At 43.8% G+C, this 16,763-nt stretch overlaps 2 protein-coding genes across 2 annotated transcripts in view; both read left to right on the top strand.

The window, feature by feature from the left end:
* The window catches only part of kcnj6 (potassium inwardly rectifying channel subfamily J member 6), a 43,101-nt gene extending 32,571 nt beyond the window's left edge, over positions 1–10,530 (top strand). Inside the window, exon 3 of the mRNA XM_079860728.1 lies at positions 10,007–10,530. Within this exon, the coding sequence (XP_079716854.1) occupies positions 10,007–10,296 (290 nt within the window). The 3' untranslated portion in view covers positions 10,297–10,530. The remainder of the gene's footprint in view (positions 1–10,006) is intronic.
* LOC307152232 (uncharacterized protein) lies at positions 10,007–15,703 on the top strand. The gene is made up of 2 exons (XM_079860676.1): positions 10,007–12,577; positions 12,640–15,703. Exons 1-2 carry the CDS (start codon positions 10,958–10,960, stop codon positions 13,486–13,488), a joined length of 2,469 nt encoding a protein of 822 aa, XP_079716802.1. The 5' UTR covers positions 10,007–10,957; the 3' UTR covers positions 13,489–15,703.
* Positions 15,704–16,763: the final 1,060 nt, after the last annotated feature.

Genomic DNA, 16,763 nt, shown 5'->3' with positions numbered 1-16,763 from the left:
CTTGAGCGTGTGTGAGCATTAGTGAGTATGTGTGAGTGTGTGTGAGTATTAGTGAGTGTGTGTGAGCGTGTGTGAGTATTAGTGAGTGTGTGTGAGTATTAGTGAGTGTGTGTCAGTGTGTGTGAGTATTAGTAAGTGTGTGTGAGTATTAGTGAGTGTGTGTGAGTGTGTGTGAGTATTAGTAAGTATGTGTGAGTGTGTGTGAGTATTAGTGAGTGTGTGTGTGAGTATTAGTGAGTGTGTGTGAACATTAGTGAGCATTTGTGAGTGTGTGTGAGTGTGTGTGAGTATTAGTGAGTGTGTGTGAGCGTGTGTGAGTATTAGTGAGTGTGTGTGAGTGTGTGTGAGTATTAGTGAGTGTGTGAGTGTGTGTATTAGTGAGTGTGTGTGAGTATTAGTGAGTATGTGTGAGTGTGTGAGTATTAGTGAGTATTTGTGAGTGTGTGTGAGTATTAGTGAGTATGTGTGAGTGTGTGTGAGTATTAGTGAGTATTTGTGAGTGTGTGTGAGTATTAGTGAGTGTGTGTGAGTGTGTGGTGTGTGAGTATTAGTGCGTATGTGTGAGTGTGTGAGTATTAGTGAGTATTTGTGAGTGTGTGTGAGTGTGTGTGAGTATTAGTGAGTGTGTGAGCGTGTGTGAGTATTAGTGAGTATTAGTGAGTATTAGTGAGTATTTGTGAGTATTTGTGAGTATTAGTGAGTATGTGTGAGTGTGTGAGTATTAGTGAGTATGTGTGAGTGTGTGTGAGTATTAGTGAGTGTGTGAGCGTGTGTGAGTATTAGTGAGTATGTGTGAGTGTGTGTGAGTATTAGTGAGTGTGTGTGAGCGTGTGTGAGTATTAGTGAGTGTGTGTGAGTATTAGTGAGTGTGTGTCAGTGTGTGTGAGTATTAGTAAGTGTGTGTGAGTATTAGTGAGTGTGTGTGAGTGTGTGTGAGTATTAGTAAGTATGTGTGAGTGTGTGTGAGTATTAGTGAGTGTGTGTGTGAGTATTAGTGAGTGTGTGTGAACATTAGTGAGCATTTGTGAGTGTGTGTGAGTGTGTGTGAGTATTAGTGAGTGTGTGTGAGCGTGTGTGAGTATTAGTGAGTGTGTGTGAGTGTGTGTGAGTATTAGTGAGTGTGTGAGTGTGTGTATTAGTGAGTGTGTGTGAGTATTAGTGAGTATGTGTGAGTGTGTGAGTATTAGTGAGTATTTGTGAGTGTGTGTGAGTATTAGTGAGTATGTGTGAGTGTGTGTGAGTATTAGTGAGTATTTGTGAGTGTGTGTGAGTATTAGTGAGTGTGTGTGAGTGTGTGGTGTGTGAGTATTAGTGCGTATGTGTGAGTGTGTGAGTATTAGTGAGTATTTGTGAGTGTGTGTGAGTGTGTGTGAGTATTAGTGAGTGTGTGAGCGTGTGTGAGTATTAGTGAGTATTAGTGAGTATTAGTGAGTATTTGTGAGTATTTGTGAGTATTAGTGAGTATGTGTGAGTGTGTGAGTATTAGTGAGTATGTGTGAGTGTGTGTGAGTATTAGTGAGTGTGTGAGCGTGTGTGAGTATTAGTGAGTATGTGTGAGTATTAGTGAGTATGTGTGAGTGTGTGTGAGCATTAGTGAGCATTTGTGAGTGTGTGTGAGTATTAGTGAGTATGTGTGAGTGTGTGTGAGTATTAGTGAGTATTTTTGAGTGTGTGTGAGTATTAGTGAGTATGTGTGAGTGTGTGTGAGTATTAGTGAGTATTTGTGAGTGTGTGTGGTTATTAGTGAGTATGTGTGAGCGTGTGTGAGTATTAGTGAGTGTGTGTGAGTGTGTGTGAGTATTAGTGAGTATGTGTGAGTGTGTGTGTGTGTGTGTGTGTGTGAGTATTAGTGCATCAGTAATCATGCCACCGGCCTCGTGCCGCTCTCTCACGGCCTTGGCCTCGTCCTGCTCGCCACAGTGAGCATTAGTGAGCATGTGTGAGTGTGTGTGAGCGTGTGCGATTTTGTGCCAGCATTAGTGAACGTGTGAGTGTATGCAAGCATTTTTGAGAGTCCGAGCATTAGTGGGTATTTGTGAGCATCTGAGATTGTGTGTGAGCATTCATGAGAGTGTCTGAGGGTCTGTGAGTGTGCAAGTGTTTGTGTGTGTGTGTGTGTGTGTGTGTGTGTGTGTGTGTGTGTGTGTGTGTGTGTGAGAGAGAGAGCTCATCAAAATGCCGCAGTGAGGGTTTGTGAGTGTGTGTTTTTGAGTGTGTTTGTGTGTGTGTGTGTGTGTGTGTGTGTCTGTGTGTGTGTGTACTTGTACAACTATCTTTGTGAGGACCAGTTTGAGTTTTAGACCATTGGGGGCAGAGAGGACAGAGAGAGTAAAGGACATGTTGGCCGGTCCTCACTTTCTGAAACCCCTTTAAAGGCTGTTTGAGGGTCAAGACTGGGTTTTAGGGATAAGGTTATAATGAGGTCAAGGGTCGGTTTAGGGTCAGGGGTCGGGTTAGGCAATTAGTTGTGATGGGTAAGGTTAGGGTAAGCGGCAAGAGATTGCATTGTGTCAATGAATGTCCTCATAAAGATAGATGTACAAGAGTGTGTGTGTGTGTGTCTGTGTGTGTGTGTGTGTGTGTGTGTGTGTGTGTGTGTGTGTGTCTGTGTGTCTGTGTGTGTGTGTGTCTGTGTGAGTGAGTGTGTGTGTGAGAGAGCTCATCAAAAGGACGCAGTGAGGGTGTGTGTGTGAGCTCTGGCTGTTGTCTGCTGATAACACTGAACACACACCTGTCACACCAGCAGAGGACGGAGGGATTTGGCTTAAACTTTATCTCACAGCAGAAGAATGAAACTTCTCTAGCGAACCCGCGGCTCTCGCTGACGGAGTGTGTGTGTGTGTGTTCATGATAATGCGCTGAAGAGAGTCTAATGCAGTGGAGCTCATGAAACACGTCGTGATGAAGCTCCTGCGCTGATTCTGAGACCCGCGTTATATAAGTGTGTGTGTTTCCTCTGCGCTGCGTGTGTGTGTATGTTTCTGAGCGCTCACAGATGTGACACTCTTGCAGTGTTTGGGGACGGTGACCTTTGAACCCCCGCAGCCGACACTCGACTGGTTTAGCATTCTGAACGCACGTGTGTGTGTGAAGAGGTTCTCAGCATGGACACACACTGTTGTTCTGTCTGAAGCTTCACGTCATTGATTCATGCGACAGACTCTCGACACACACTCAGAGAACAACAGCTTCTGTTGGGAATCTTCTATCAGGCGCTTCATATAGTCACACATGACCTTTCAACGTGATTACGTAATGTGTGTCGCATCACAGCCAGTGCAAGACCAGCATTAGTGGTTTAAAGTATATAAATATTAAAATGTCCGCTGGTTTGTCTAGACGAGACTCTTATTCCTCGGCTGGATCGTGTCAAGACTTTGAAGCTGCACTGAAACTCACATCTGGACCTTCAACCTGTTGGACCCCATTGAAGACACTATATGGAGAAATCCTGGAATGTGTTCTTCAAAAACCTTCATTTCTTTACGACTGAAGAAAGAAAGACATGAACATCTTGGATGACGAGGAGGAGAGTAAATCATCAGGACATTTAAATTCTGAAGTGAACTAATCCTTTAAAGGGATAGTTCACCCAAAAATAAAAATTAGCCCATGATTTACTCACCCTCAAGTCATCCTAGGTGTATATGACATTCTTCTGTCAGACAAATACAATCAGAGTTATATTAAAAAATGTCCTGGCTCTTCCAAGCTTTATAATGGCAGTGAATGGCCGTTTCTGTTTTGAAGTCCATCAAAGTGCATCTGTCCATCATAAAAGTGCATCTGTCCATCATAAAAGTGCATCTATCCATCATAAAAGTGCATCTATCTATCATAAAAGTGCATCTGTCCATCATAAAAGTGCATCTGTCCATCATTAAAGTGCATCTATCCATCATAAAAGTGCATCTGTCCATCATAAAAGTGCATCTGTCCATCATAAAAGTGCATCTATCCATCATAAAAGTGCATCTGTCCATCATAAAAGGTGCATCTATCCATCATAAAAGTGCATCTGTCCATCATAAAAGTGCATCTGTCCATCATAAAAGTGCATCTATCTATCATAAAAGGCAAGGCAAGGCAAGGCAAGGCAAGTTTATTTATATAGCACATTTCATACACAGTGGCAATTCAAAGTGCTTTAGAAATTAAAATAATAAAAGAAATAGGAATAATTAAAACAGTTTAAAAAAAAAAAAAAAAAATACAGTACAAACAGTCGGACGAACATTGGCACAGTGCTCATCCAGTAAATGCACAGCTAAACAGAAGTGTTTTGAGTCTGGATTTGAATGTGACTACAGTAGGAGCACATCTGATCTCCTCTGGAAGCTGGTTCCAGCATAATAGCTAAAGCGGACTCGCCATGCTTAGAGTGAACCCTTGGTATTTCTAGCTGATATGATCCTAATGATCTGAGTGTTCTGTTGGGTTTATATTCAGTAAGCATATCTGCAATGTATTGAGGTCCTAGGCCATTGAATGATTTATATACCAGTAATAATACTTTAAAATCAATCCTAAATTTAACTGGGAGCCAGTGTAAAGACCTGAGGACTGGTGTGATGTGTTCATATTTTCTGGTTCTGCTCAGAATCCTGGCTGCAGCGTTCTGTATGAGCTGCAACTGTCTTATGGTCTTTTTGGGAAGGCCAGTGAGGAGTCCATTACAATAATCCACCCTGCTGGTGATGAAAGCATGAACAAGTTTCTCTAAGTCTTGTCTGGAAACAAAGCATCTAATTCTTGCAATATTTTTCAGATGATAGTATGCTGATTTAGTTATTGCTTTGACATGACTACTGAAACTAAGGTCTGACTCTAGGGACACACCGAGATTCCTGACTTGATTTTTAGTTGTTTGACCCCTAGAGTGAAGGTATGCGTTCACCTTGAGAACTTCATCTTTGTTTCCAAACGCAATGACTTCAGTTTTGTCTTTGTTTAACTGAAGAAAGTTTTGACACATCCAACTGTTGACTTCATCAATGCATTGGCACAGGGAGTCAATGGGGCTGTAATCGTTAGGCGATAGGGCTAAGTAGATCTGTGTGTCGTCTGCATAGCTGTGGTAAGCAATTTGGTTCTTTCTCATTATTTGGCTCATTGGGAGCATATACAGGTTGAACAGGAGTGGTGATTGAGCCTTGAGGTACTCCGCATGTCATGGATGTCCACTCAGACTTATGGTCACCTATACTCACATAATAACCTCTCCCATCTAAGTATGACCTGAACCATTTTAGGACTATCTCAGAAAGCCCCACCCAGTTTTCCAGCCTGTCAAGAAGTATGTTGTGATCAACAGTGTCAAATGCAGCACTGAGGTCGAGTAGTACCAGCACTGATAATTTGCCTGAATCAGTATTTAAGCGAATATCGTTTATTATCTTTATGAGCGCTGTCTCTGTGCTGTGGTGCGGTCGGAAACCAGATTGAAAATTGTCAAAGTATCCATTCAAGCTCAAGAATTTGTTCAGCTGATTGAAGACAACTTTTTCAATGATCTTGCCTATGAAAGGAAGATTAGAGATCGGTCTATAGTTGCTTAATATGGTCTTATCCAGATTGCTCTTTTTCAGGAGGGGCTTGACAACTGCAGTTTTCAGGGAGTATGGAAAACTCCCAGAGCGAAGTGAGACATTTACCACTTCTAGGAGATCTGCTTCTAAACTGTTTAACACACTTTTGAAAAATGATGTGGGAAGTGTGTCAAGAGCGCATGTTGATGTTTTAAGGTGCTGTACAGTTTCTTCCAAAATTTTGCCATCAATTTCTTTGAAATCAGACATAGTAACTACTGTCTCAGGTGGTCTGATCTGTCTGACCCCAGGGCAACTCAAGGATGTGCTGATCACCTTTCTGATATTACTGATTTTCTCAGAGAAGAACGAAGCAAACTCACTACACTTGTTCACTGAGAGCATTTCACTGGGAATCTGGCTTGGAGGGTTTGTCAGTCTCTCTACAGTAGCAAAAAGAGTGCGTGTGTTGTTTAAATTGCTGTTTATAATATTTGAGAAGAAAGTCTGTCTAGCTTTGCCTAGTTCCATATTGAAAGCATGAAGGCTGTCTTTGTAGATGTTATAATGGACTACAAGTTTAGTCTTCCGCCACATGCGCTCTGCTTTTCTGCATTGTCTTTTCATATTTTGCACTGCTGTTGAGTTTCTCCAAGGTGCTTTTTGTCTGCCACTCTTCTTCCTGACTTTAACAGGAGCAATATCATCAATTATACCTTTAACTTTTGAGTTAAAAGAATCAAGGAGAAAATCAACAGAGTCAGCAGATATACTTGGAGTTAAGGATATAGCCTTCATAAATAGTACACTGGTGTTCTCATTTAAGCATCTCTTCTTGACAGACACAGATTTAGCTTCAATGGCAGGAGAGATCAATATATCAAAGAAAATACAGAAATGATCAGACAGCGCTACATCCTTAATAACAATCAATGAAATGTTTAGACCCTTACTGATAAGTAAATCTAGAGTGTGTCCACGATTGTGTGTGGGTCCATGTACATGCTGAGTCAGATCAAAAGTTTTTAAAACAGTTTTGATTTCTTTTGCCATATTGTTTTCTGCATTATCTATGTGAATGTTAAAATCTCCTGCAATGGCAAAACAGTCAAACTCTGAGGTAATTGCTGATAACAGTTCTATAAAGTCCTCAGCAAAGGCTGGAGAGTATTTTGGAGGCCTGTAAATAATGATAAGTAAAATGCGTGGAGCACCTTTCAACACAATACCCAGATATTCGAAAGAAGGGTAATTCCCAAATGATATTTGCTTACATTGATAGATATCTTTAAAAAGAGCAGCTAGACCCCCACCTCTCTTAACAGCTCTGCAGACACTCATAAAAGTAAAGTTCGGAGGGGATGTTTCATTGAGGACTGTTGCACTGCAGCTGTCTTCTAGCCAGATTTCATTTAGAAGCATAAAATCCAGGTTGTTTGTGGTTATTAAATCGTTGACTAGAAGTGATTTATTTTTAAGTGAACGAATGTTTAAAAGTGCTAACTTAACAGTCTTACTTTTTGTCCCCACATCAATCTTACTTTGACGTGTAATAGGCACCAGATTAGTTGGGTTTGCTGCACGGCTATTGAAGGCCTTAGACTTTCTATCTTGTAATAGAACAGCAATAGAGAAAGATACAGGCACACTGGGTTCCCGCTTGTTCTGTAAACATTTGAGAAAGTTACTGTTATCAGAGCGGGGACCCAAAACACATCACTGAGAGCTGGTATCAGTTGTTTTTAGTTCACCTCGAGCAGATGGAGGAGGGTGTGGGCCCTGGCGTTGTGGCAGAGGCCGAAGAGCTCTCACAGGAGGGGGAGGGCGAGCTGGGCCCGCAGGCTTTGGTGCGGGTGGTAATGGTGCCTGTCGTTTTTTGGTTGGTATCTGGGGGCTTGCAGCAAAAGAGTGGGATAGTCTGGTTCCAGCATACACCAGTTCTTCCATTTTCTGTGAGAAACACAGTAGTGGCGATGCTGGAGAGAGGGATAGCGTGTCTGGTGAAAGGGGCTGTTGCTCTGGTGTTATAGGAGGCTGTGATATGCTGTCCTGGCTTCCCTGGCTGTTTTCCAGGAAGTCGTCCTTGGGTGTTGAATCTTCAAGCAGTTCTGATATGTCTCTCTGTGGGCAGGGCTCAGCTGAGATTGTGTCCGTGAGCAGAGGTTGTTGTGGCGGAGTGGTGTTATCATTGTCCTTGTGTGATATGTCAACCGCATGTCCATTTTGCTGCTGAAGTGAAGTCCCGTGGTCATTCATACTGTGTCCAGGTGTGTGTGTGCCATTCAGATTGAGTGGATTGGCACAAACTGCAGAAGGATGATTGAGGGAGAAGTAGAAATTGTCCTTTAACACTCTTGAACCAAGTTTGTTTGGGTGATGGCCATCCCGATGAAAAAGTTGTCTCTGACTCCAGAAAAGATTGAAATTGTCAGTGAAGTTTACTCCTTTTATATTGCAGGTTTTTTGCAGCCACGTATTAAGCCCAAGCAACCGTGAAAACCTGTTTGTTCCTCTTGCTGGGAGTGGTCCACTGATGAATGTTTGAACTTTCAGTCTTTTAAGTGTTTCAAAAAGTTCATTGAAATCCTTCTTAAGGAGTTCTGACTGCTCTTTATGAATATCATTCTTCCCCACATGTATGATGAGTCGATTTGCAGTCTTATGTTTCATCAGAATGTTCTGAAGTTCCCTGTTTACATCAGAAGTTGTTGCTTGTGGAAGGCAGCACGTAGTTGTATCACTGCCGCTAATGTTTCTGATTATCGAGTCCCCCACTATCAGAGTCCTGGGCTCGGCTGCGCTCTGAGCTGAGTGCCGCTGTCTGCTCGACCTTGAGCGCCAGTTAGCATCAGTGTTAGCTACTGGCCCATTCAGTCTGTGTTCAATCATATTCATCACATTTGGGGATTCCTCATTTACATTCATTAGTACTTCAAATCTGTTCTCAAGATGTATAGGCGGTGGTAGAAGACCAATGTTTGCAATCCTTGTCAGAGCTGTATCTGGGGTAGAGGATGCTACTGCGGCAATATGTGATGCTCGTGACAATCTGATGTCTCGAGTGCCTTTGGGTCTCGCTCCCTGTTTGTGCCATCGATTAGTAAGTCGATTGGCTTGTTTCTCTACCTGTCGAGGAGCACTAGTTTCATGGGACTCACCGGTATGCTGAGGGTGTCCATGACGAAGCTCTGTTGTGTGCTCCGTCTGGTTTGGTGGTCCCGTAAGTAACTTTGTTTCGAGAACTGCAATCCTTTGTAAAAGTCTGTGGCAGTTAGTGCAGCAAGTAGATTCTTGAACCTGAAGAGGCATTTTCTCTCTTATCCGTATGAATGTAGGCAGTTGTGTTTTCCTTTCCCGGAATGTAAGCTGGTCGGGTAAAAGAATTCTGCGTTTTTGTAGTAATCCAAACTTTGTTGTCTGAGCACTGTGCTGTTTGCTGAAGTTAAAATTAGATGATAAAAGGAAATAAAATATAAAATATAGGAGATAAAATGTAAAAGCGATAGAGCAAAGCGCGGAGCAGTAAGCAAGAGCGTCCGAACAGTAGCTGAGCAGGAAGTAAAAAAAGTGCATCTGTCCATCATTAAAGTGCATCTGTCCATCATAAAAGTGCATCTGTCCATCATTAAAGTGCATCTATCTATCATAAAAGTGCATCTGTCCATCATAAAAGTGCATCTATCCATCATAAAAGTGCATCTGTCCATCATTAGTGCATCTATCCATCATAAAAGTGCATCTGTCCATCATAAAAGTGCATCTTTCCATCATTAAAGTGCATCTATCCATCATAAAAGTGCATCTGTTCATCATAAAAGTGCATCTATCCATCATAAAAGTGCATCTATCCATCATAAAAGTGCATCTGTCCATCATAAAAGTGCATCTATCCATCATAAAAGTGCATCTGTCCATCATAAAAGTGCATCTATCCATCATTAAAGTGCATTTATCCATCATAAAATTGCATCTATCCATCATAAAAGTGCATCTATCCATGATAAAAGTGCATCTATCCATGATAAAAGTGCATTTATCCATCATAAAAGTGCATCTGTTCATCATAAAAGTGCATCTATCCATCATTAAAGTGCATCTGTCCATCATTAAAGTGCATTTGTCCATCATAAAATTGCATCTATCCATCATAAAAGTGCATCTGTCCATCATAAAATTGCATCTATCCATCATAAAAGTGCATCTGTCCATCATAAAAGTGCATCTGTTCATCATAAAAGTGCATCTATCATCATAAAAGTGCATCTATCCATCATTAAAGTGCATCTATCCATCATTAAAGTGCATCTATCCATCATAAAAGTGCATCTATCCATCATAAAAGGGCATCTGTCCATCATTAAAGTTCATCTGTCCATCATAAAAGTGCATCTATCCATGAATATTGGGTGAAGTAACCCTTTAAGATCCTCAGATGGTTCCTCACCTCTGTGCTTCTGTGTGTGTGTGTGTTTCCTCAGGAATGACGTGCCAGGCGCGCAGCTCGTACGTGGCGAGTGAGATAAAGTGGGGCTATCGCTTCACGCCGGTCCTGACGCTGGAGGACGGCTTCTACGAGGTGGACTACAACAGTTTCCACGAGATCTACGAGACCAGCACTCCCAGTTGCAGCGCGCGCGAGCTAGCGGAGATGACTGCGCGCTCCCGTCTGCCGCTCAGCTGGTCAGTTGCTAGCAAACTGAGTCAACTCGACGAGCCCAGCGAGAGGAACGGGGACCTGGCCAACATGGAGAATGAGTCGAAAGTGTAGGAGCACACGGGAATCTCTCCTCGCCTCTGAGCGCAGGACGTTTGGCTGAGGTCAGAGGTCAGAGGTCAGGGGTCAGAGGTCAGCTCAGGAACGCGCCCCGAGGACACGGATCTCACGCGGGGCGACTGCATGGTTCCCGAAACCTCTTTTTCTTAAAGATATAAGAAATGATATTTTCAGATTTGTAATTCAAAGATTAAAAACCTATATATGTATATGAATATATATAGATCTATTCTAGGGCATTTGTATTTTTTGTATATATCTGTTTTTGGTTTGAGATGTGCGGTTGTTTGATACGACACGTCTGCGACAGACATATTTATCCACGCATGTTCGAAACGATCCCTGACTCTGATGTACAGAATATGAATATGAAGAACTGTAGGCTACAATAGCGGAGATCTCGCGTGTGTGTGTGTGTGTGTGTGTGCTCCATTAACCTTCCATACCGTCGTCATGCCATGATCTCTCTCTCTTTGCTCTTCCTTTAATTCATAATCATAACTTAATTTGAGCTTCAAACAGACCTGAGATTCTCAGTTTCGGCCCGGTAACCGTGAGTGTGAGCTCGGTAACCGTGAGTTTGAGGGTAACCGTGAGTGTGAGCTCGGTAACCGTGAGTGTGAGCTCGGTAACCGCGAGTGTGAGCTCGGTAACCATGAGTGTGAGACCGGTAACCCTGAGCCCGGTAACCGTGAGTGTGAGCTCGGTAACCGTGAGTTTGAGGGTAACCGTGAGTGTGAGCTCGGTAACCGTGAGTTTGAGCTCGGTAATCGCGAGTGTGAGCTCGGTAATCGCGAGTGTGAGCTCGGTAACCATGAGTGTGAGACCGGTAACCCTGAGCCCGGTAACCGTGAGTGTGAGCTCGGTAACCGTGAGTTTGAGCCCGGTAACCGTGAGTGTGAGCTCGGTAACCGTGAGTTTGAGCCCGGTAACCGTGAGTGTGAGCTCGGTAACCGTGAGTGTGAGCCCGGTAACCCTGAGCCTGGTAACTGTGAGTGTGAGCTCGGTAACCGTGAGTGTGAGCTCGGTAACCGTGAGTGTGAGCTCGGTAACCGCGAGTGTGAGCTCGGTAACCATGAGTGTGAGACCGGTAACCCTGAGCCCGGTAACCGTGAGTGTGAGCTCGGTAACCGTGAGTTTGAGGGTAACCGTGAGTGTGAGCTCGGTAACCGTGAGTTTGAGCTCGGTAACCGTGAGTTTGAGCTCGGTAATCGCGAGTGTGAGCTCGGTAACCATGAGTGTGAGACCGGTAACCCTGAGCCCGGTAACCGTGAGTGTGAGCTCGGTAACCGTGAGTTTGAGCCCGGTAACCGTGAGTGTGAGCTCGGTAACCGTGAGTTTGAGCCCGGTAACCGTGAGTGTGAGCTCGGTAACCGTGAGTGTGAGCCCGGTAACCCTGAGCCTGGTAACCGTGAGTGTGAGCTCGGTAACCGTGAGTGTGAGCTCGGTAACCGTGAGTGTGAGCTCGGTAACCGTGAGTGTGAGCTCGGTAACCGTGAGTGTGAGCCCGGTAACCCTGAGCCCGGTAACCGTGAGTGTGAGCTCGGTAACCGTGAGTGTGAGCCCGGTAACCGTGAGTGTGAGCCCGGTAACCGTGAGTGTGAGCTCGGTAACCGTGAGTGTGAGCCCGGTAACCGTGAGTGTGAGCCCGGTAACCGTGAGTGTGAGCCCGGTAACCGTGAGTGTGAGCTCGGTAACCGTGAGTGTGAGCTCGGTAACCGTGAGTGTGAGCTCGGTAACCGTGAGTGTGAGCCCGGTAACCCTGAGCCCGGTAACCGTGAGTGTGAGCCCGGTAACCGTGAGTGTGAGCCCGGTAACCGTGAGTGTGAGCCCGGTAACCGTGAGTGTGAGCTCGGTAACCGTGAGTTTGAGCCCGGTAACCGTGAGTGTGAGCTCGGTAACCGTGAGTGTGAGCCCGGTAACCCTGAGCCTGGTAACCGTGAGTGTGAGCTCGGTAACCGTGAGTGTGAGCTCGGTAACCGTGAGTGTGAGCTCGGTAACCGTGAGTGTGAGCTCGGTAACCGTGAGTGTGAGCCCGGTAACCCTGAGCCCGGTAACCGTGAGTGTGAGCTCGGTAACCGTGAGTGTGAGCCCGGTAACCGTGAGTGTGAGCCCGGTAACCGTGAGTGTGAGCTCGGTAACCGTGAGTGTGAGCCCGGTAACCGTGAGTGTGAGCCCGGTAACCGTGAGTGTGAGCCCGGTAACCGTGAGTGTGAGCTCGGTAACCGTGAGTGTGAGCTCGGTAACCGTGAGTGTGAGCTCGGTAACCGTGAGTGTGAGCCCGGTAACCCTGAGCCCGGTAACCGTGAGTGTGAGCCCGGTAACCGTGAGTGTGAGCCCGGTAACCGTGAGTGTGAGCCCGGTAACCGTGAGTGTGAGCTCGGTAACCGTGAGTGTGAGCTCGGTAACCGTGAGTGTGAGCCCGGTAACCCTGAGCCCGGTAACCGTGAGTGTGAGCTCGGTAACCGTGAGTGTGAGCCCGGTAACCGTGAGTGTGAGCCCGGTAACCGTGAGTGTGAGCCCGGTAACCGTGAGTGTGAGCTCGGTAACCGTGAGTGTGAGCTCGGTAACCGTGAGTGTGAGCCCGGTAACCGTGAGTGTGAGCCCGGTAACCGTGAGTGTGAGCTCGGTAACCGTGAGTGTGAGCTCGGTAACCGTGAGTGTGAGCCCGGTAACCGTGAGTGTGAGCCCGGTAACCGTGAGTGTGAGCTCGGTAACCGTGAGTGTGAGCTCGGTAACCGTGAGTGTGAGCTCGGTAACCGTGAGTGTGAGCCCGGTAACCGTGAGTGTGAGCTCGGTAACCGTGAGTGTGAGCTCAGTAACCGTGAGTGTGAGCCCGGTAACCGTGAGTGTGAGCTCGGTAACCGTGAGTGTGAGCCCGGTAACCGTGAGTGTGAGCTCGGTAACCGTGAGTGTGAGCTCGGTAACCGTGAGTGTGAGCCCGGTAACCGTGAGTGTGAGCTCGGTAACCGTGAGTGTGAGCTCGGTAACCGTGAGTGTGAGCTCGGTAACCATGAGTGTGAGCCCGGTAACCGTGAGTGTGAGCTCGGTAACCGTGAGTGTGAGTTTGAGTTGGACACACATCATCGATCACTCGCCCACGAGACCAAAGAGCCGAACTGTTTCGTGACGACTCGTATCGGCACAGACTCCACACGATTCAGACGCAAACCTACGAATCAGTGACCGATGATCTAAGAGTGCCGACGCCACAGAGATATTTACAGTTTTTTTCAACTGCTTACACACATTTTCAAAACTTTGCCTCTTTTTTTCAAAACTTTACACACAAATCCAAGAATTGCACACAAAATGCTCAACGCCTCACATCTCTCGCTGAATGAAGCACTGCATTCAGAATATCACACACATCTCAGAAGCAAACGTTTGTCTTGCGTTGCAAACACCTTTCCCATAATATTATATTTTTGGATATATCATGTACACACAGTTATTCAAAACCTAAAGCTCTTCTTTCATGAGCTTCATTTATGTACAAGACTGAAAGTAATCGGCAGAGAGATGTTGAAAAATTCCCGGTAAACATGAAAGCAAGATTGAAACATTACTGTAAGCATTTGTGGTAGTGAATTACAGTATTACACAGTCCGAAAAACCTATAACTCGACCTTTGGCCTTTTATAGGCCTGTTCTAAAGCCATGATTGGTGTGTGTTCAGTAAAGCGATGAGTGTTTGCACAGGTGAGGAGTGTGTGTGAGTGTGTGTGAGGCTCTGATGAATTATGAATGAGTGTTTTGACAGGTTGTGTTTGAAAAAGGAAATCAAGAGACTTCCTGTAAGATGTTTGTGTGTTACAGAGAGAATTGTGTGTTATGGTTTGCAAAAAGTGTTTCATGAAATTGAAAACTGAGTTAGCTAAAACTAAACTTTTGCAGATCTGGTGTGTGTTTCTGGTCTTTGAGTGTCAGGTTTCAGACATTGTGTGACAAGTGAGGATTTTGTGTGTGAGAAGTTGAAAAAAAAAAACGGTAAGATCTTGAGATGTTCCTGTCGGGTCAGGAAATGACATCAGCGAGCGGGAAGAGAACGACTGTGACCATCGTATAATGTGGGACATTGAAACATCATCTTTCCAAACACACTGTCAATCAAACAAACTGTCAATCAAACATTGTCAATCAAACACACTGTCAATCAAACACTGTCAATCAAACACTGTCAATCAAACACACTGTCAATCAAACACACTGTCAATCAAACACACTGAACACGAGATCTCTGTTTCCACACGTTTATTCTCTGATGATCACGTGATCACAGTGTGTCGGGTTACAGTGTTTCTCAGAGTCTGAAACTCAATCTCACACACTTCTGACACAACAATCTTCTCAAAATCATAGTTATGACATCAAAAGTACAAATTATGACATAAGGTGAAATTGAAAAAGGAATGAAATTGACACAAGTTAATTATGACAGGTAAAAAAGTTACCAGCCACCGCCAGCTTTTTTAATAATTTTCACGGCCCCCAGAATATTGTGTGAATGATGTCATATTTATGAAATGAAAAGTTGACATCGACGCACTAAGCCAGAATTACATGAAAAGTCAAAATTGACATAAAAAGTAGAAATTGACAAAGTATTGAAATTGACATGAGAATCATAATTAACTCTTTCCTCTCCAGCGTTTTTAAAAGGTTGCCAGTCAACGCCAGTATTTTGGATCATATTTCATGATATGATCACAAAACTTTCACAGCCCCCAGAATATTGTGTAGAATATCTGAATATGCAAAATATCAAAGAAAGAACATATCCTCTATTTTTAGCTTCATGCATTCTTTTTTATTAACACCTGAATGTGTGCAAGTTTCATAAAAAAGCATCATTTTGAGCAAAACGATTATGACTTAGTGTGTAATAATTTCAAAATAATTCATATTTTTGACTTTTTGTCTCATAATTATGATATACAGAAGCTGATGTGGTGGAAATGGGTTGGATGAACGACATCGGTCATGGTGAGTCCTACAGTAATATCTCCAGTAATATACAGTAATATCTCAAGTAATATACAGTAATATCTCCAGTAATATCCAGTCATATCTCCAGTAATATCCAGTAATATCTCCAGTAAAGCCCGGATTGTTTGACGAAGTGCCCTTTAAAGCCCTGCTGATGAAGCCATTGGAACACCTGTCACTCATATCACACTCCATCACTCGGGAAATATGAAATCAGGAATATGAATATGAAGGTGAAGGTTTTACTGTCTTCGGATCCTCTAAAGCTTATTCCACAAGCCATATTACGGTACATTATAGACGGTGTTTATACAGATTTAGCGCGCATACGACAGGCGATTCATTCTGATTTTCTTGTTGATTTGGATAATTACTCTGTGTCACAAGAAGCTCATAAATAAATCATATCTAAATATTCATTTTGTTTCTTTGTTTTTTTTTTCTCTGTGTGAATGAGTAAACAAAGGCTTCTGTGTTTATGATTCGAGTGAATCAGTGCTGGAGTTCAAACTCTCTCTCTCTGGGTGTGTGTACAGTAGATCAGTGTGTGTGTGTGTGTGTGTGTGTGTGTGTGTGTGTGTGTGTGTGTGTGTATGCGAGTGAGTGTGTTTTCTGTGTGTGTGTGTGTGTGTGTGTGTGTGTGTGTGTGTGTGTGTACAGTAGATGAGTGAGTCTGTGTGTGTGTGTGTGTGTGTGTGTGTGTGTGTGTGTGTGTGTGTGTGTGTGTGTGTGTGTGTGTACTTGTACAACTATCTTTGTGAGGACCAGTTTGAGTGTTAGAGCATTGGAGTGAGGACAGAGAGAGTAAAGTGAGGACATGTTGGCCGGTCCTCAGTTAGTCCAGTCATTTTAAGCCAAAATGGGGGTCAACCTTGAACAAATTGCAACAGAAGCAAACTCAACTGATTTTGTATCCTCAGTATGTCCTGACTGAGTAAGGAAAAAAGTCCTGTAGAATCCCATTAGGGGAAAGTTTCGGATAAGACCCAAATATAGTCTATTCATTCTTTCTCTCATGTGAATAGGGTAAAATTTTTAACCTTTAGATATCACCTTGAAAATTACTGAGTTGATTACTTACATCAAGACAAACAAAAACTGTATTACAAGTTTTTTATATTGTTTGTTAACATGGACAAACGGTGCATAATCTAATTACAGATGTGCTGATTTGCATAAATACCACAACAGATCTAAACATTGGGTCTAGCCAGGAGAACATGTCTTGTTGAATCTTGTTGACATATAACAGTAAAATACTTAATATTAAGGTCTGAATGAACCCATTTAGGCTACCCATGAGCATTACTACATAGAGGCGGGAAGAAGTACTTTAGAAACCAGCCTTTATTCATTATTAAGTGATGGGGTTTGGGGTTTGGGGTTTGGGTCCGTGGGACTGTTTCTGGGGGACGAGTCTGAGGCAAGAACAGGAGACAATGGTAAGGAGAATGCAGAAGACAAAGGTAAGT

The sequence above is a fragment of the Squalius cephalus genome (assembly GCF_949319135.1).
Source record: "Squalius cephalus genome assembly, chromosome: 24".
Classification (NCBI taxonomy): Eukaryota; Metazoa; Chordata; class Actinopteri; order Cypriniformes; family Leuciscidae; genus Squalius; species Squalius cephalus.
Note: the sequence above shows the minus strand (reverse complement) of the source record. Positions and strands in the feature narration are given on the sequence as shown.